This window comes from Rhinichthys klamathensis, unplaced genomic scaffold (genome assembly GCF_029890125.1).
Source record: "Rhinichthys klamathensis goyatoka isolate OS25496 unplaced genomic scaffold, OSU_Roscu_1.1 h1tg000123l_1, whole genome shotgun sequence".
In the NCBI taxonomy this organism is placed as follows: Eukaryota; Metazoa; Chordata; class Actinopteri; order Cypriniformes; family Leuciscidae; genus Rhinichthys; species Rhinichthys klamathensis.
This window is the reverse complement of record NW_026606660.1, coordinates 6,756,249-6,772,648: the sequence shown is the minus strand read 5'-3', so window position 1 is coordinate 6,772,648 and position 16,400 is coordinate 6,756,249. Positions and strand designations below refer to the sequence as shown.

The following is a 16,400-nucleotide window of genomic DNA, read 5'->3' as shown; positions in this document are numbered from 1 at the left end:
TCATCTTGACAATTTAGGTCATATTTGGTTCTGCAAATTCAAATGTATATTTTACTCAAGATTGAAATGCAAACCACACATCACAAAACAACAAGTTAACATTTTTCTCCTGGTTCATAATATACATCTTTACTTATATAATTCAAGTATAATCCACAGCCAAAAACCCTCCATTTACTGCTGTAAAGATAAGAGTTAAGCTTGTAGCCAAATAAAGTGCATATTCATCATTCTAGCATAATGCATTTAATACTTTTCAAATCCATTTTTGTCTGGTACACACACAATGATATGCCCACTGGTTCATTTTGCAGTTTCCTTTTGCCGATCTGTCCAGTATTTAGCGTAGGCCTCGTGGAACATGTTCTTGCAGCTGATCTTGGCCTTCAAGCGGGAGCAGATGAGGAAGGAGCCGCCCATCTTGCGGTGCAGAGAGTAGGTTTCCTCCGGCGGAGGAGTCAGACGCTCCTTCAGCATCACAGGAATCAGACTGTGGATCCGCTCCGTTGTGCTCTGGGAACCGAAGTCAAACGGCTCGTCTGATGCGAATGCTTCCCCGAGGATCATCACCGCATCCACATGGGCGTCCTTCATCGCCTGAAATGTTGAAAAGAGTGAAGTGAAACTGCACTCAAGGTTGTGCGCCATTCAGAACTGAATTGAGAATTTCATTTTTAAATTTGAATTGAGGTTAAGTGAGGAAAAAGGTTGCAAAACTGTGATTCAAATTTTATTTTATAGAAGTAGAATGATAGACCCCCTGTGGTGAAAATAATGCTTTAAATGTTGTTTATATATCTGTGGTGTTTTTATGCTTTAAGACAAACCATGTGCAAATTCACCAGTTGCTGAGTATTTTCTCCTTAAAACAGCAGTGAAAAAAAAGAGTCTCAAAAACGAAATCGCAGGTGTTTCTTGACGTCTTAAACTGCCTTGTAACCAATCACGTCACAAAGGGGGCGGGCTTAAGAATATCATTAAAGCTGCCGTCGGCAATTTTTTTTTGATCATATTCAGGGAAATCGACACTATAATCCGACAGAACAACATAAATAAAGTGGTTTTAGAAAAAAACCCGAGCTTCTAACTCCACCTGGCCCGTGTTATTTGTTTTGCAAAAATCCACAGCTCCCGGATCATCGGGTCCAATCAGCGCAGGGGGGTGTGAGATCTGACTGTCAATCACAGATCGGGCACACACCACCCCTCGCGCACGTTACAATCACATGCACACGCCTGAAGTTCGCGCAGTAACAAAGAGTGATGGCGGATGTATCACACTTTCAAAACACTAACAAATCAAGTAAGCTCATTTAGAGTATAAATGACGTTAGCAATTGCAATCTATCGGTAGATTAGCCAGGGCAGCATACCTCCAAATACTCCATGGTGTTGATGGATGCTGATGAGACGGGCGCGTTCACAGATAACCTGGTGCACACGCACGAACTCGACGAGCACGAACTCGGTGGGAGGGTATCCGTTGATAGTGGGGGAGGGGCATGAGAGTTGTAAACATTCAAAATTTTGCCTAAATCCACTCAATCTGCCAGACTTGCCGACTGCAGCTTTAATTATGACCGCTCTGAAGCATGGGAGTCTCAAGAGAAGTCAAGTCAAGTCATCTTAATTTATATAGCGCTTTTAACAATGGATTGTTTCAAAGCAGCTTTACAGAGATAAACATATAATTTAAGGTAACAGAGATTGTTTTGGCTTTATAGCGGTCCTTGAATAATGTTATTTCCAGCTAAAGTTAATTTTGATTGATTCACCTCCGTCGAAATGATCAGACTTTAAACGCGAACCTGTGATTAATGCTGATGGCGTTCACAGGCACATTCAGAATTGATTCTATAGTTATGTGCTTTTGAAAATATGTGCGCAGGTTTGTAATTCCATACAACCCATGCCTAAACAAACTACTTGTCTTGCCTAATTTTGATACAGAATTTTGTTTTATTTTATCACTTCGGGGTACGCGATCCGAAATTCACAGAAGCCAGGTTCCCCCAGGTAAATTTTTCTGTTGATATGAAAAACCATGTTCATTTAGCATATAGCGGGTGAATTATGTATATGATGTACAGGTCCTTCTCAAAAAAATAGCATATTGTGATAAAGTTCATTATTTTCCATTATGTAATGATAAAAATTAAACTTTCATATATTTTAGATTCATTGCACACCAACTGAAATATTTCAGGTCTTTTATTGTTTTAATACTGATGATTTTGGCATACAGCTCATGAAAACCCAAAATTCCTGTCTCAAAAAATTAGCATATCATGAAAAGGGTCTCTAAACAAGCTATTAACCTAATCATCTGAATCAACTAATTAACTCTAAACACCTGCAAAAGATTCCTGAGGCTTTTAAAAACTCCCAGCCTGTTTCATTACTCAAAACTGCAATCATGGGTAAGACTGCCGACCTGACTGCTGTCCAGAAGGCCATCATTGACACCCTCAAGCAAGAGGGTAAGACAGAAAGAAATTTCTGAACAAATAGGCTGTTCCCAGAGTGCTGTATCAAGGCACCTCAGTGGGAAGTCTGTGGGAAGGAAAAAGTGTGGCAAAAAACGCTGCACAACGAGAAGAGGTGACCGGACCCTGAGGAAGATTGTGGAGAAGGGCCGATTCCAGACCTTGGGGGACCTGCGGAAGCAGTGGACTGAGTCTGGAGTAGAAACATCCAGAGCCACCGTGCACAGGCGTGTGCAGGAAATGGGCAACAGGTGCCGCATTCCCCAGGTCAAGCCACTTTTGAACCAGAAACAGCGGCAGAAGCGCCTGACCTGGGCTACAGAGAAGCAGCACTGGACTGTTGCTCAGTTTTGCATGTCATTCGGAAATCAAGGTGCCAGAGTCTGGAGGAAGACTGGGGAGAAGGAAATGCCAAAATGCCTGAAGTCCTGTGTCAAGTAGCCACAGTCAGTGATGGTCTGGGGTGCCATGTCAGCTGCTGGTGTTGGTGCACTGTGTTTTATCAAGGGCAGGGTCAATGCAGCTAGCTATCAGGAGATTTTGGAGCACTTCATGCTTCCATCTGCTGAAAAGCTTTATGGAGATGAAGATTTCATTTTTCAGCACGACCTGGCACGTGCTCACAGTGCCAAAACCACTGGTAAATGGTTTACTGACCATGGTATTACTGTGCTCAATTGGCCTGCCAGCTCTCCTGACCTGAACCCCATAGAGAATCTGTGGGATATTGTGAAGAGAAAGTTGAGAGACGCAAGACCCAACACTCTGGATGAGCTTAACTCTCTGGGGTCGGCGGTCTCGCCGGCGATACCAGCTCACTTTTTTCCTTATCAGTGCAAAAGAGACTCAAATTACTCTGTTAATTTTGATCTTACATATAAGTGTTGTACATCATTAGATCCTGTTAAGTTTCTATTTTTTTTGTGGATACTCACAATAAAAACAAAGTGTTGTGCTTTTCACCAAATAAAGAAAAACAAACATGATGCGAGTTCTGCGTTCTCTCTGTCAGTGAAGTCCATTCTGAAACGCGTCCTAAGATTAACTGTAACTCCGCGATTACTTGTCACACAGGCACGAGAGGTTTTTCTTTGTGAAGCTTAAATTCTCTTCTTTTAAATGAAGTAATTTATATAAAAAACAAATATTCTCAGTTTATGCAATCTGTATGAAAAGAGAGTGCTGTCAGTATTTTTTCCCCCAGCTCATTACACTTCATTACGCGTTAATCTGACACGCCCACGGAGGACGCGCGCTATTCAAAAGCAAATGTCGAGGCAAGCCATGACAATGCCCACATCAGCTGTTCCACCGCGGCGGTAAAATGTGTGGTGTATTTGCTGCCTTTTACCGCTAAGAGGCGCTACAATCATAGACTCTGAAAAGTGTTCGTTTATTCCGGTTTATTCTCTCTAATGCGTAATCTGCTGCCACACCGCGGCTCATTCAGAGCGATTGAAAGCTGGTAGCAGAAGAATTCAACAAGTGAAACGTAGTTAAAATAATTCATAATCACAATACTGAAATTAGGCTACTGAAATGTAATTAAATAAATAATTAAAACATTTCAACATAAAACATTGCAATAAAAACATTTAGGCTACATGAATGAGGCTTTACAACTTTAACAGCGTACAGAAGACAGCTCAGTGATCAACGCAACAACACGAGCTTCGAGGAGCTTCAACAGACCCGAGATCGAATCTCAATGTAGCATACATGTTGTTAACCGATGTTGTCCTACGTTTATATTTTCCCACCTTGATGCTTAAATAGGTAACTGTTTATATCTGTTTACTTATTTAAAGTCAAGAGTTTTGTTTGATTATCATTACAACATAAATTTGCTACATTCCTGTAGAACCGCAGCCGCTGCACAAACGACAAAAACTGATGAAGGAAGATTGTCAGCCGATCAGAAAATGAAAATGAAGAAGCTCGTCTTTAGTCTGCTAAATTATTGTGTAATGTAAAAGAACACTAAAATTACTTAAGTTTGAAACCAAGTTCGAACATTTCAAGGTTTAAATTGTTTAATTTAAAACAGGGTTGCATCTTGTTTAGAGTTTATTTCTTTTGCGATGCAAAATAAGAAACACTAGGCTAATCTTATTCTTGCGACATTTTAAATTTGTATTGCCAAAGAAATTACAGCTAAATTAAACAATTAAAACAGTAGGCCTACAAAACGAAAATTGTCCAAAGAAACATAATTAAATTAAAAACATGCGTTTCTCTTTGCCTCTCTCGCGCTGGATCTCTTTTTAACAAGTTTATTTAGTCTCCCTCGCTGCGCGCGCGGGTCTCTCTCTCGAAATTAATAATTTCAGGGTAAAAACACATCATACAGCTGATAATACTGTATATGTCGCTGCGTGTCAGCCATACAAATCACGAAAAAATTATTTAACCTTTAATTGTTGCTTCAAAGACACAGCATGCCTTGTTGAATTCACCTTACAATAACTTCAATTGAAATTTTGTGTGAAAAAAACTTTAAATAGGCTACAATAAATAAACTACAATATTTATAATTTAATAAGATATGGGGCCTACATTTGGACACAGATTTATCCTTACAATAATTTTGCCTGCTCATCAGGCTGGCTATCCGACACTCTCCATGTGAAAGAGGAACATTAACACCTTTGTTCAGCAACTGTCCCTCCAACCCCCCACAGGCTATCGGAGTCTGAGGCTGACTTAACACAAAGAGAAGTCGCAATTCACACTTAAATCGCTATTCTAGACAGTGTTGATAATGAAGGAATTAAATGATTTAAGTTACATGTAGCCTAGTGATATTTCTGTCATAAAAGTTTATTACTAAATATTTCATTATTTCAATAATTGATGAAATAAAACTGGTTTGGGGCAGCTTTTTCCAAGCAAAACTAAATATAATCTGAAAAAACGCTTGTTAATTTGTTGTCATGAACAAAATGTTCAACTTAATATTAAAGTCTACAGGGATCTTTGGATCCTTACAACCAGGCATGCAATTTGTGAATTAAGTTTTTATTTTATTTTGTATTATTCAAATAAATATCGAAACACGGTGCTTCGTGGTAATGCTGCTAAATTAAATAACATTTATAGAATAATTATGAACTTAAATGAAACAATATCGCAACATTTCGACAAATACATTATTATGTTTTTACATTTTAATTCAGGGCGATTTAGCCTACATTTAATTAGAGCGAGATTTTCACCCATGTCTTGTAATTTTCTCATTGGGAAGCGCATGTTTGAGTAGATCCTTTGTACCTCTCGTTTTCATATGGATTAGCCTACATAATCAGATAACATTTATTAGCCTAAATATTTAGACATTTAAAGGCTTTAGACATAGCCGATTTCTTATCGTGACTGAGCTGAAGTGGCTTTCGGTTCATTTTTGTGATGCGCAGTTCCCGGAGACAGAGAGGACAGATATACTGTTTTTGTCGTTAGCCTAATATGAATACAAGTTTACAGTTTTGAACGATGTAAGCTACTCTACTCTTATCTGTATGACCAAAAAATTACGGAGTCGCCTATTAAGTTATTTTAGCTGTAATAATGAGATAAATAAATTAATCTAAATGAACGCTCCGCCGCGTTTGTCGAACACTAACTCACGATGCCAGAATAAAACCCGACTTTAGAAAAATGCATAGGGTCACTCGGCGTGGTGTGCCAAAACACTTAATTATAAACTTCAATATTTCATTCAAAATAATCTCAACACGCTTTGTGAAATTTTGAAAAGCCGTGCATGCATTAAGGCCACTGGAACTAATGAACAACTGAAACGCTGGTTTTGATTTTATTGTTTTTCGTTTAAACGTGCCTGTTGCATATCTCTATTTTATATATTTGATATTGGTGAAGTAGCCTATAGCATTGATTAGCTGTGGAGGGAGGGGTGTGGGGATTAAAATAATTCAGCAGAAGTAGGGATGTTTAGACCAGAAGGAAATCCCAGTCCCCCCTGGCAAATCACACTTTACTTAAAACCATGTTTTTAAAAACTCTAGGTTGTAGGGAACAGACCTCTCTGCCATGCGCGCGCACGGTTTGGAGCACAATATCTGTCTCGCATGCACGCTCGCTCTAAATAGATTACGGGATATTTTAACTAATTTGCGGTATAACTAGTCGATCACGAGTGGCTCAACAGGTAGATCTATAGATAAACTATATCTTTCAGGAATTTGACCGACCGGGTTGACACTTCAGCGTGAGAAATCGGGGGTGTGGCGTGAGAGCCTGGAATAAATAAATAAAAAATATATATAGCCTATATAAAACAAAACTGTATGGTGTAACAGAGTTTTAGAGCTAGACAAATCTCTCTGCAATAATAAATATAAAATATACAGCAGACCATGTTTGTGCGGGATTTGAACCTGTGTCATCTTGATGATGAACCGTCAGTTCTACCGCTCGGCTATGAATTTTGTTACTGAGAAATAACCAAACGTTTGATTCTCACATGAGCGAGAAAACGTTTTGTCTTTAGCCTGTGAGTGTAGGCCTACTTTAGCCTTTTACAGTTTTAAAAGATTATATCTTATCTGTATGACCAACAATTTGTTGTAGGCTTATTTGGAAATTACCATAACTTGTAGTATTTCATCCTTAGGCTACTGTTAATAGACATTAGCCCCACTTACGTTTTGCTAAATGTCCCTTTGCGCCACCTGGCGGTCATTTCGCGTACGACTTTGAAATGCGACTGGTTTATTTTTACCGCGGTGGATGGCTAAAAATGGTATGTGGATGGCTAAAAGGTGTGACTAAAAATGTGCTTTTGGCTTTCATTTATATTTTGATTGTTTGTATATATATATATATACTAATGAGCCTTTCATTCAGGGGTGTCACACAAGAAAGAATGCAAGGACAATATATATATATAAATAAATAAATATTTATATACACACACACACACATATATATATATATATATATATGTGTGTGTGTGTGTGTGTGTGTGTGTGTGTATATAAATATTTATTTATTTATATATATATTGTCCTTGCATTCTTTCTTGTGTGACACCCCTGAATGAAAGGCTCATTAGTATGCAGTCTGCTCAGGCGAGAACTGCCTAATTATTCATGAGGGGGTTGGGCCGATCCGCCCATCCGCATATTGCCTTTGCAAACAAAAAAATGTTTTTCACAATTTAAAACAATCTATTGTGTTATGTGAATGATAAGGCAGGATGATTTTCAGATCATTTTGAAGAAAAAACTCTAGGCCACAACATCCATTAGTCAAAAGTCTTGTGGACACATATTTAGTATGTGTTTTGTGGCCTTATTTCAGAAACTTTAAGTTTTAGTTTTTTCAATAACCACGCATAAACAATATTCTCTCAAAAATACAAAAATGTACATACATGTTGATAACACATTATGGTAGCCCTGTGTGTGCTAAATAGAGTGTAATTACACCTTTGCCAGTAATATGTTTATAAGCAACTGAAAAAAGCACAAATGTCAGAGTATGTCAAAACATCTCAAGGACCCCAAAAACACCTTGGACCCCAGAGGGTTAAGGCCGCTATCGAAGCATCCTGGGCCTCCATAACACCTCAGCAGTGCCACAGGCTGATTGCCTCCATGCCACGCCGCATTGAAGCAGTCATTTCTGCAAAAGGATTCCCGACCATGTATTGACTATTGAGTGCATAACTGAACATAATTATTTGAAGGTTGACTTTTTTTTGTTGTATTAAAAACACTTCTTTTATTGGTCGGATGAAATATGCTAATTTTTTGAGACAGGAATTTTGGGTTTTCATGAGCTGTATGCCAAAATCATCAGTATTAAAACAATAAAAGACCTGAAATATTTCAGTTGGTGTGCAATGAATCTAAAATATATGAAAGTTAAATTTTTATCATTACATTATGGAAAATAATGAACTTTATCACAATATGCTAATTTTTTTAGAAGGACCTGTATATTACGATACTATATGCCTTTCTCCACTGACGTTCTGAGTTGTTCAAAGCGTTTCTGATGATTGTTAGAAGGCAGCTGCCTTAGGGATAAAATTATTGAATACAGGGGGACTTTAAGATTTAGAAAATTAACATTTCAGTCATGAGTCATGACAACTCTCGGGATAGTTTGTAATAGATTTTGTTAATGAGAAATATAAATGTAAATAAAAATAGGTTTGGTTATGCTGCTGCAAGATAAAGAAGAACCCCATACAAATCTAGACAGGTGGTGCTGGGGAGGAGGGAGGCAGAACTGAGCTCCATCTAGTCGGGTCGGAAAAATAAACGTGAGTGTAGTCAGGAAGAAGCGATTGATTGTCTGCAGAGCCGGCGACGAGACAGCCAATCAGCTGCATGGAAGAGTTTCATGACTGTACTTGGTATTTGTTTTAATAATTTAATAATTCAAATAATGGTAATTTAATAATAACAATTTATTTCAATTAATACAATATTTTACTACTTTGTTGTGTAATTATGTAAAGTTCCTGTGAATATGGGGTCAATTGCATTCCCACTTTACATTTACATTTAGCAGACGCTTTTATCCAAAGCAACTTACAAATGAGGAGAGCAATAGAAGCATTTAAACTAACAATAGGACAACTATGTGTAAGTGCTTTGACGCTTCCCAGTTTGGTCTAATGCAGTATATAATGTTTTTTTAAAAACTAGATATAGAGTAGAAGATAAAAGAAAGTGTTAGTATTAATGGAACAAGTGTTGCCGAAAAAGATGAGTCTTCAGCCGTTTCTTGAAAATTCTCACTTATGAACGTTCAGTGTTTGCTATGCAAATACGTAGATTCTCTCAAACAAGCTACAAAATGTTTGTGGTGATGCATCCAAAACCATCATAGAGTTTTTGGGCAGGTGAAACATGTTATTTTTAGGTCTGTGGGCTCTTTGGACTGAATTACTGTACCTTTGACTCGTATCCGGTCAGAAAGTTCATATCAATCGACCGTCTTAAAACTCCCTCTCTGTTCCTGTCTGCAGCAGCCTTGATAATCTGATCAAGAAATGATTCAAGAATTGTCACAAATTTAAATGTGAAGCAATTTTTTTTTTTTAAATACGCAGAATGTAAAGTTTACAGTGTTACCTCAATATAGACGTCAGTGAAGCTCGCATCAAAACCTCTAGTGGCTCCAAAGTCTAACAGAGCAACCTGCATATAAATTACAGACAATATTAATTGCAATTAAAACAATTCAGATTAGACGATTCCAGATATACAATGAAAACAGAGAAATACCTTGTGTGTTTGTGGGTCAAAGAAGAAATTGGACCAGTTGGGATCCGTCTGCATGTATCGAAACTCAAAGAGTTCACGCAAACACAGAGTCAGAATCTGCTCACAGATCTGACAAAGAGCAGAGATGAACATTTTGAATGTTCGGGACTACAAAAATACCTTTTTAAAGACTACATCAGTCTGGAAGCATGTGTGGCCGGCTTCACCTCGTTCTTGAGTTCCTGTGGCAGGTCATCGGCTTTATCCAAAGGGAAACCGGACACCAGCTCCGTGGTGAGGACGTGCTGGCTGCTCAGTTCGTCCACAACATTTGGCACGTAGAAATAAGGATGGCCCTTCAGTAACTCCCTGTAATGATAACACACACAGAATGTTACACCTGTGCCACAGAAGAAATATTGTACTGTACATAAACAATATATTATAGAACGTTCCAGAAACACTAAATCTAACATGATGCATTTGCATATTTTTAAACTAATCTTACACATTGGTATTATTTATAATCATTTATGATATCTAGCTCTATAATGAAATACAGTTCATAGTTCCTATCTGAGAATCAGTGTTGTTCTAATAAATAACTAAAAATATTATAAACAGTTTTTGTTAATTACATTTTTTTAAATAATTTTTAAAACACATATTAGAAATGTTGTAACTAACTAAAATAAATTAAATTTAAGTTGAAATACTAAAATGATTAAAACTATAATGAAATAAAAATAAAGCTAAATAGAAATAAAAAAAAATGAAAAAAGCATAAACTTAACCAAAATGAAAAAAAAAAAGAAGTATTATTATAGCATTTAAATAATACTAAAATTACAGCCTAACCTTTGAGTATGAAATCTCATTTGAGTCTCATTTAAATATCAAATGAACCATGCTAAGATATGGTCCACATTTTGGATCTAGTTATTCAAATACTCACTGGAATTTCTTGGCACATTTGGCTTCCCGTACATAATCACACTCCAAAGCCAATTCCCTGCTCATGACCTCTATGAGATGCTCAGGAAACAAACCTTCACGCGAACAGAACGACAGACACGGTTACAGTAGAACTGAAATCAAAAGCATTGTGACACAACGTAATTCATACCTTCAGGTAAAGCATTGCTGATACTGAGGAGTGTCATTAGGTTGTTCACGTCGCTGTTTATACTTTTGGCCACTCCTGGATACTGACAGCACATAATAATGTTCAATTAATCAATGCCTAGAACTAGCAGCACAAACATGTGAAACACTACGAAACAAAAGCAGCTCTCGAACCTGGATTTTCATGGCCACTTCTCTGCCGTCCTTCATTCTGGCCAGGTGAACCTGACCGATGGAGGCCGCTGCGAACGGACGCTCCTCAAAGTACTCTAGTTTATCCTGCCAGTTCGGACCCAGATCACTGACCACCGTTTTCTGTCCCAATGATAAACACACGCTAATAAAATTATTGTGCCAGAAGAACAAAGTGAGAACTTTATTATGTCTGGTCTCTCTGTATCATCTCAGTGAGCTATTTTTACCAGGGCCTAAAACTAACATTTTGCCGGCCATGAGACAAAAAACAGTTGCAACACTAAAATTTTAGATACCAGTGAAAATTCAGAAAATACAAGCCTAATATAAATTTAAAACATTATTAAAGACAAGTAAACAGTCAGTAATAAAATAAGAACAAATAATCAAATTACAAGCAAAAAGCACAAATACATATAATATAACAAAGATACAAATAAAATAAACAGTGCTTTTCAGGTTTTACAGGTACAGAAATGTAATAATTTAATAGTGTGGACGGAGAGCGTTTTAAAAACGCCATTTTCAAATGTATCTGGATTAATGTAGACGTAGCCTTAAAAGTCATTAATTGATTATCTTTCTTAAAGGGATAGTTCACCCTAAAAACATGACTTTTTATCATTACTTACAAGTTGTTCCAAACCTGTATGTGAACACAAAACAAAATATTTTGAAGAATGTTGGTAACCAAACAATTAATGGTAGCCATTGACTTCCTTAGTATTGAAAAAACAAAAAATACTATTGAAGTCAATGAGGTCCATCAACTGTTTGGTTACCAACATTCTTCAAAATATCTTCTTTCGTGTTCAGCAGAAGAAAGAAACTCATACAGGTTTACAACAACTTGAGGGTGAGTAAATGATGACAGAACTTTAATTTTTGGATCGCTTTAATAACTTTCTAATTTCAGCTCAACAGCAAAACAGTTCAAATTACAGACATGAAATAACTTGCAAATGTTTTTTAATGTCGACTTTAAGCAGTGTTGGGGAAAGTTACTTTTAAAAGTAATGCATTACAATATTGCATTACTCCCTAAAAAGTAACTAATTGGATTACTTAGTTACTTCTTATGGAAAGTAATGCGTTACATTACTTTTGCGTTACTTTTTCTCACCTGGGCTGGACTTGGTTGTTTGTTTTTTAATAACAACAAAAAAAAAAAAACGTTCTGCTATGGGACCTTTCACACCAAAGTGAAATTAGTACAATAATAATTAGAAGAAGAAGAAGAAAAAAATCTGTAGTGAAATGACGCAGGAGAAGAAAGTTCACAAAGTTCTATTTACATACATTATGTAAAGTCATTTTTGCTTATTGGTATGGTTGAATTGGATCATCGAAGGTCAGCAGCAAATCCTTTGGTTAATAAAGTGAGATTAAATACATAAAGTATAGTATTAATTTTGAGGAATAGTGAATGCTTTTGTGCAAATAAGATGAGTAAATGCATGCTCACATTTGTTCTAGAACTACAGTAACTTGTGTTATATACATGTATTTGAAAAAGTAACTCATATATTTTGTTGTAAATTTAAAAGTAATCTGTTACTTATTACTTGAAAAATGTAATCTTATTACGTAACTCATTATCCCCAACACTGACTTTAAGATGTAAAAGCTGTTTGTGTTTCAACTCTCACATTTGAGGCTATACCATCATTTGCTTGGTGGGCATGAAGTCGGCGCTCTGTCGAACACGGTCAAAGATCTTTGCAAGCTGAGGGTTGATGAAAGCATCGTCTATGGACAGGAAAAGATGAGCAGAACCAAAGATCAATGTGTAGCAGATCAATCAAACACGCTATAGATGAACTTTGAATATGTACTTTTACAGCATGAATGGCATGAAGCTCTAAAAAAAGCTTTGCATGGTTATTGTGGCCAGCTGGTTTTCTTATTTTGGGTCGTGACATATTCCAGCTAGCTGCGTCCTCCACCTCAATGACATGGCACACGATACACCTCAATGACATTGCACATAATACATTATTGCCCTTTCAAAAGACAACAACAGATTAAAAGAGACTTAATGTGACCTTATCAGCTATCTGTCTGGAACTACTTTCCTTTTTAACAAGTGGAAAGATACAGAATGCAGACGGCAACATAGACAGCCATACACCGTGTCGAGGGGAAGGGGTGTAATGATATTTCAGAATGACGTTTGTGTCAAATTCTTAGCAGGAATAACCCCTGCTGTGTGTGGCAGTATAGCAAACAGGTCAATGGCAAGGGTAATTGCCGAATCAGAGAAGAAAACAAGTGGTAAAAACAAGCATTTGACACAACACATATTCCATCCTATTTTTAAATAATTGTGATAAATTAAATTTAAATGAATGGTGCCATTATGATGTTAAACAGTTGTGTGGGGTTGCCAGGGTATTGCTATTTACTGATCAAAAGTCAAATGACCAAAACCCTTCAGACCAAATCACTGATCAGCAATCACCTCTAATAAAAAAATCATTCTAGAATTTATTCATAAAAAAAAATAAAATAAAATAAATAGATATATATATATAGTCGCGTGCAGTGGTGTTTTAAAATGTCCTTGCAGTTTAACAAAAAAAAAAAAAAAATGTGTATCACATGTAAATTCCTTCATTCAATTCTATTTTGTAATTAATTAATGTAATTAATTTTCTATTTATTAAAACCAAGCATAAATCTAATCAAGTTAGTGTTTTTACGCTATTTTACATTTATTCTAAAATAACTAAAGGCAGTAATATAAAATATTACATTTTTTAATAACATAATTGCTCACACCAGTCATCATGTTTTAAGGCGTTTTAATTAGTCTTCCCATTAACGCCTCATTTTGTTCATTCAGACCGATTCGTGAACTCGCACGTAAACAAGAGGCAGGATTAATCACATGAACCAATCATAACTGTTCATATCTAATCATAGTGCGATAGACTCGGCGTCCCGTTGTAACTTTACCTGCTGGTGTCGCTGTGGGACAGTGTTACTTTAGAAAAACAAGTGATTCATACACTTTTAAATGTCGTATTTTGCTATATTTACGCTGTTTTATTTTTGAAATATCGATTGTTTTTTCATCCAATTTCTTTGAGGAGACACTGCCACCGTAGCCTCCTCAGAGGAAACCTCCCTGATGGGTACTTCAAATAAATAATTTAGCTTGCACTGAATTTAATTTTTTTTAATAATCTTCATTATCTCTACAGACAGATGTGTTTGGAGGAATCTCTCACCCTGAATGCTGAGCATCTGTCCTAGTTTAAGTGCGGCTCCTCTCACTTTGCAGAGAGTCCGAACAATCCTTTCAGCATTGGCTTCTGATATGAACGGGTTTGAGTCCAGGATTGCTTTTTTCTGTCCTGCCAAAGAGGAGAGAGGAATAAAAGAACCCAACTTGTAAATCACAGCCAATCAATTATTGAACCATAATGTCCAACCACATTTTCCCACCTGATATACCTCCAGATGCAAGACTCTTCTTTGCCACTTCAGCAATGGCTCCAATGCCCAGTCCAACTGCTAAACCTGTGGGAATAATTAAATATTTTGCATTTGCCAAAGCCTTTTTTGAGCTAATTAAACCAGCAATCACACTATAATGGGTGTTATCTCACCTCCAAAGTTCACCAGCCTTCCCAGTCTCGTGACCGGCACTTTTCTCTCTCTGGAACTCTCACTTAACTGAGAAAACAACAGTAACAAATATAACCGGAGAAGGTGTCTTTATAGTCACTGCTTTAAGATAAAATTATAATTGTAATATTTGAACTTCAACACTTTCAATCAGGGCTGTGTAACCCACAAGAATTTACAGTTTAGTGTGCTGTACCATTTGCTTATGTTTTCTGGAATCAGGTGTTTTGGCATCTTTGGTTGTGTCGACGCCTTCTCTTTTCAGTCCACTGTAATATCTGTGATCTTGATGGAATAAACAGATCTGTCCATAGACGTGCTGTTGAGCTGGACGAATCTCTCCAAATAGCCTGTGTCCAGATCTCCCCAAATACCTGTCACGACCTCTGGCACATTCAACAACGCCACTAAACCTGGAGGCATTTCGGTGGCTGCCATACTCCTGAAACCAAGCATGCAGGAAAAAACTAAGTCTGGATGAATAGATGAAGCTTTGGAAATGTTGACTTCAAATCATGGCAGATATAAAATCCACTCAGACAGCAGCTTGTCAACCTTACCTGTTCTTTAAGGTGAGGCGTGTTAAAACGGACTCGTTTTTGACCTCCGAGTGTAACTTTTCTGAACCTGTTGATTCCCCTCATCAATAACATTTCAGCTGCCATTGTTACCTTTCAGAGCTGTAAAAGCATTAGAACTGTCAGACAATTACTTTTGGTTATATACTAGAACTTTACTTAAACCACAAAAGAGCTTCCGTTAAAAAATAAACTTTAACTTAAATACAATCTAAAACCTTAAACCTTTAAATCAGTTTCATTTAGAAGCACTAATATAACAACAACAAAATTATATAGACAGACACACTTAAAAATAATAGAAATGGCAAAACACAAAATTACTAATATATACAAAAAAAGTATATATATATGTATAAATATATATAAAACACTGCTATATTGAGATACTATTATAGTTTTTATTCATATTTTGAATAATACACATATATGCCTATAAACTACACTTTACAGCAGTTCAGATTAAATTCAGAAATGTTAAATGCATTCTCCATTGGATTCAGAATGAACCCTGTTCAACCTCCATTAAACAAATTAGTGAGTGAAGTGAAATGACCAAACAAAGCTTTCTGATCCTTTCTGCTTTCCGCCTACAAGATCGCCGTTTTTAAAGCAATAAAACTACTTACTTTAATCCTTGGTGACATTCACTGAAGTCTTCATTTATGATAGGCTACAACTACATCAGAGTCAGACTATGCTCAAACTCCATTAAGTTTCCGTGAGCTGTCCAAACATAACGTTACATACGATGGCATGCAATGAAACAGTGTGGGAACAGTGATCTGAGGATCTTGAAACAGCAGCAAATGTTACAAGCAGCCAAAAACGGTTTCACTAAACGCTTCTTCCTCCAGGAGGCGCTACGGACAGGGTTGCCAATTAGTCTGCCTAACAAAACTAGCCCAAAGGCTAATCAAAAATAGGCCAAAAGTAGACCAATGACCATATCCCAAATATCAAAATATCCGCTTCCACAGAAAGGCTTTAACCTAGTCCCAGACTAAAATACATGTTGAACTGAAAGCACCTTGCATTGACATATCTTAAAATATGTCAGTGCTATTGTTATGTCTCAAGATCATAGACTGCAGCTCAAGATGCAAACACTGTAAGTAGCCTAATGTTTTTTTTTTTCTCGGGCA

General features: G+C 36.8%; 1 protein-coding gene across 1 annotated transcript; it reads right to left on the bottom strand.

Annotated features, from left to right (window-relative positions):
* Positions 1-230: 230 nt before the first annotated feature.
* Positions 231-16,059, bottom strand: coq8ab (coenzyme Q8A, genome duplicate b). The gene is made up of 15 exons (XM_056255990.1): positions 15,885-16,059; positions 15,233-15,357; positions 14,874-15,108; positions 14,659-14,725; positions 14,495-14,569; positions 14,278-14,403; positions 12,708-12,793; positions 11,024-11,164; positions 10,851-10,932; positions 10,680-10,773; positions 9,952-10,093; positions 9,746-9,853; positions 9,593-9,658; positions 9,413-9,499; positions 231-597 (listed from the first exon to the last, which is right to left on the bottom strand). The coding sequence occupies exons 2-15, from the start codon at positions 15,340-15,342 to the stop codon at positions 304-306; spliced, it is 1,713 nt and encodes a 570-aa protein (XP_056111965.1). The 5' UTR covers positions 15,343-15,357; positions 15,885-16,059; the 3' UTR covers positions 231-303.
* Positions 16,060-16,400: the final 341 nt, after the last annotated feature.

Excerpts from the sequence above, each read along its gene's own strand:
- coq8ab (XM_056255990.1), bottom strand. The coding sequence starts at position 15,342 with ATGGCAGCTGAAATGTTATTGATGAGGGGAATCAACAGGTTCAGAAAA. Across the intron at positions 10,774-10,850 it reads CAGCAATGCTTTACCTGAAG|GTTTGTTTCCTGAGCATCTC; the intron begins GTATGAATTACG and ends GTTCGCGTGAAG. Across the intron at positions 9,659-9,745 it reads TTGACCCACAAACACACAAG|GTTGCTCTGTTAGACTTTGG; the intron begins GTATTTCTCTGT and ends ATTTATATGCAG.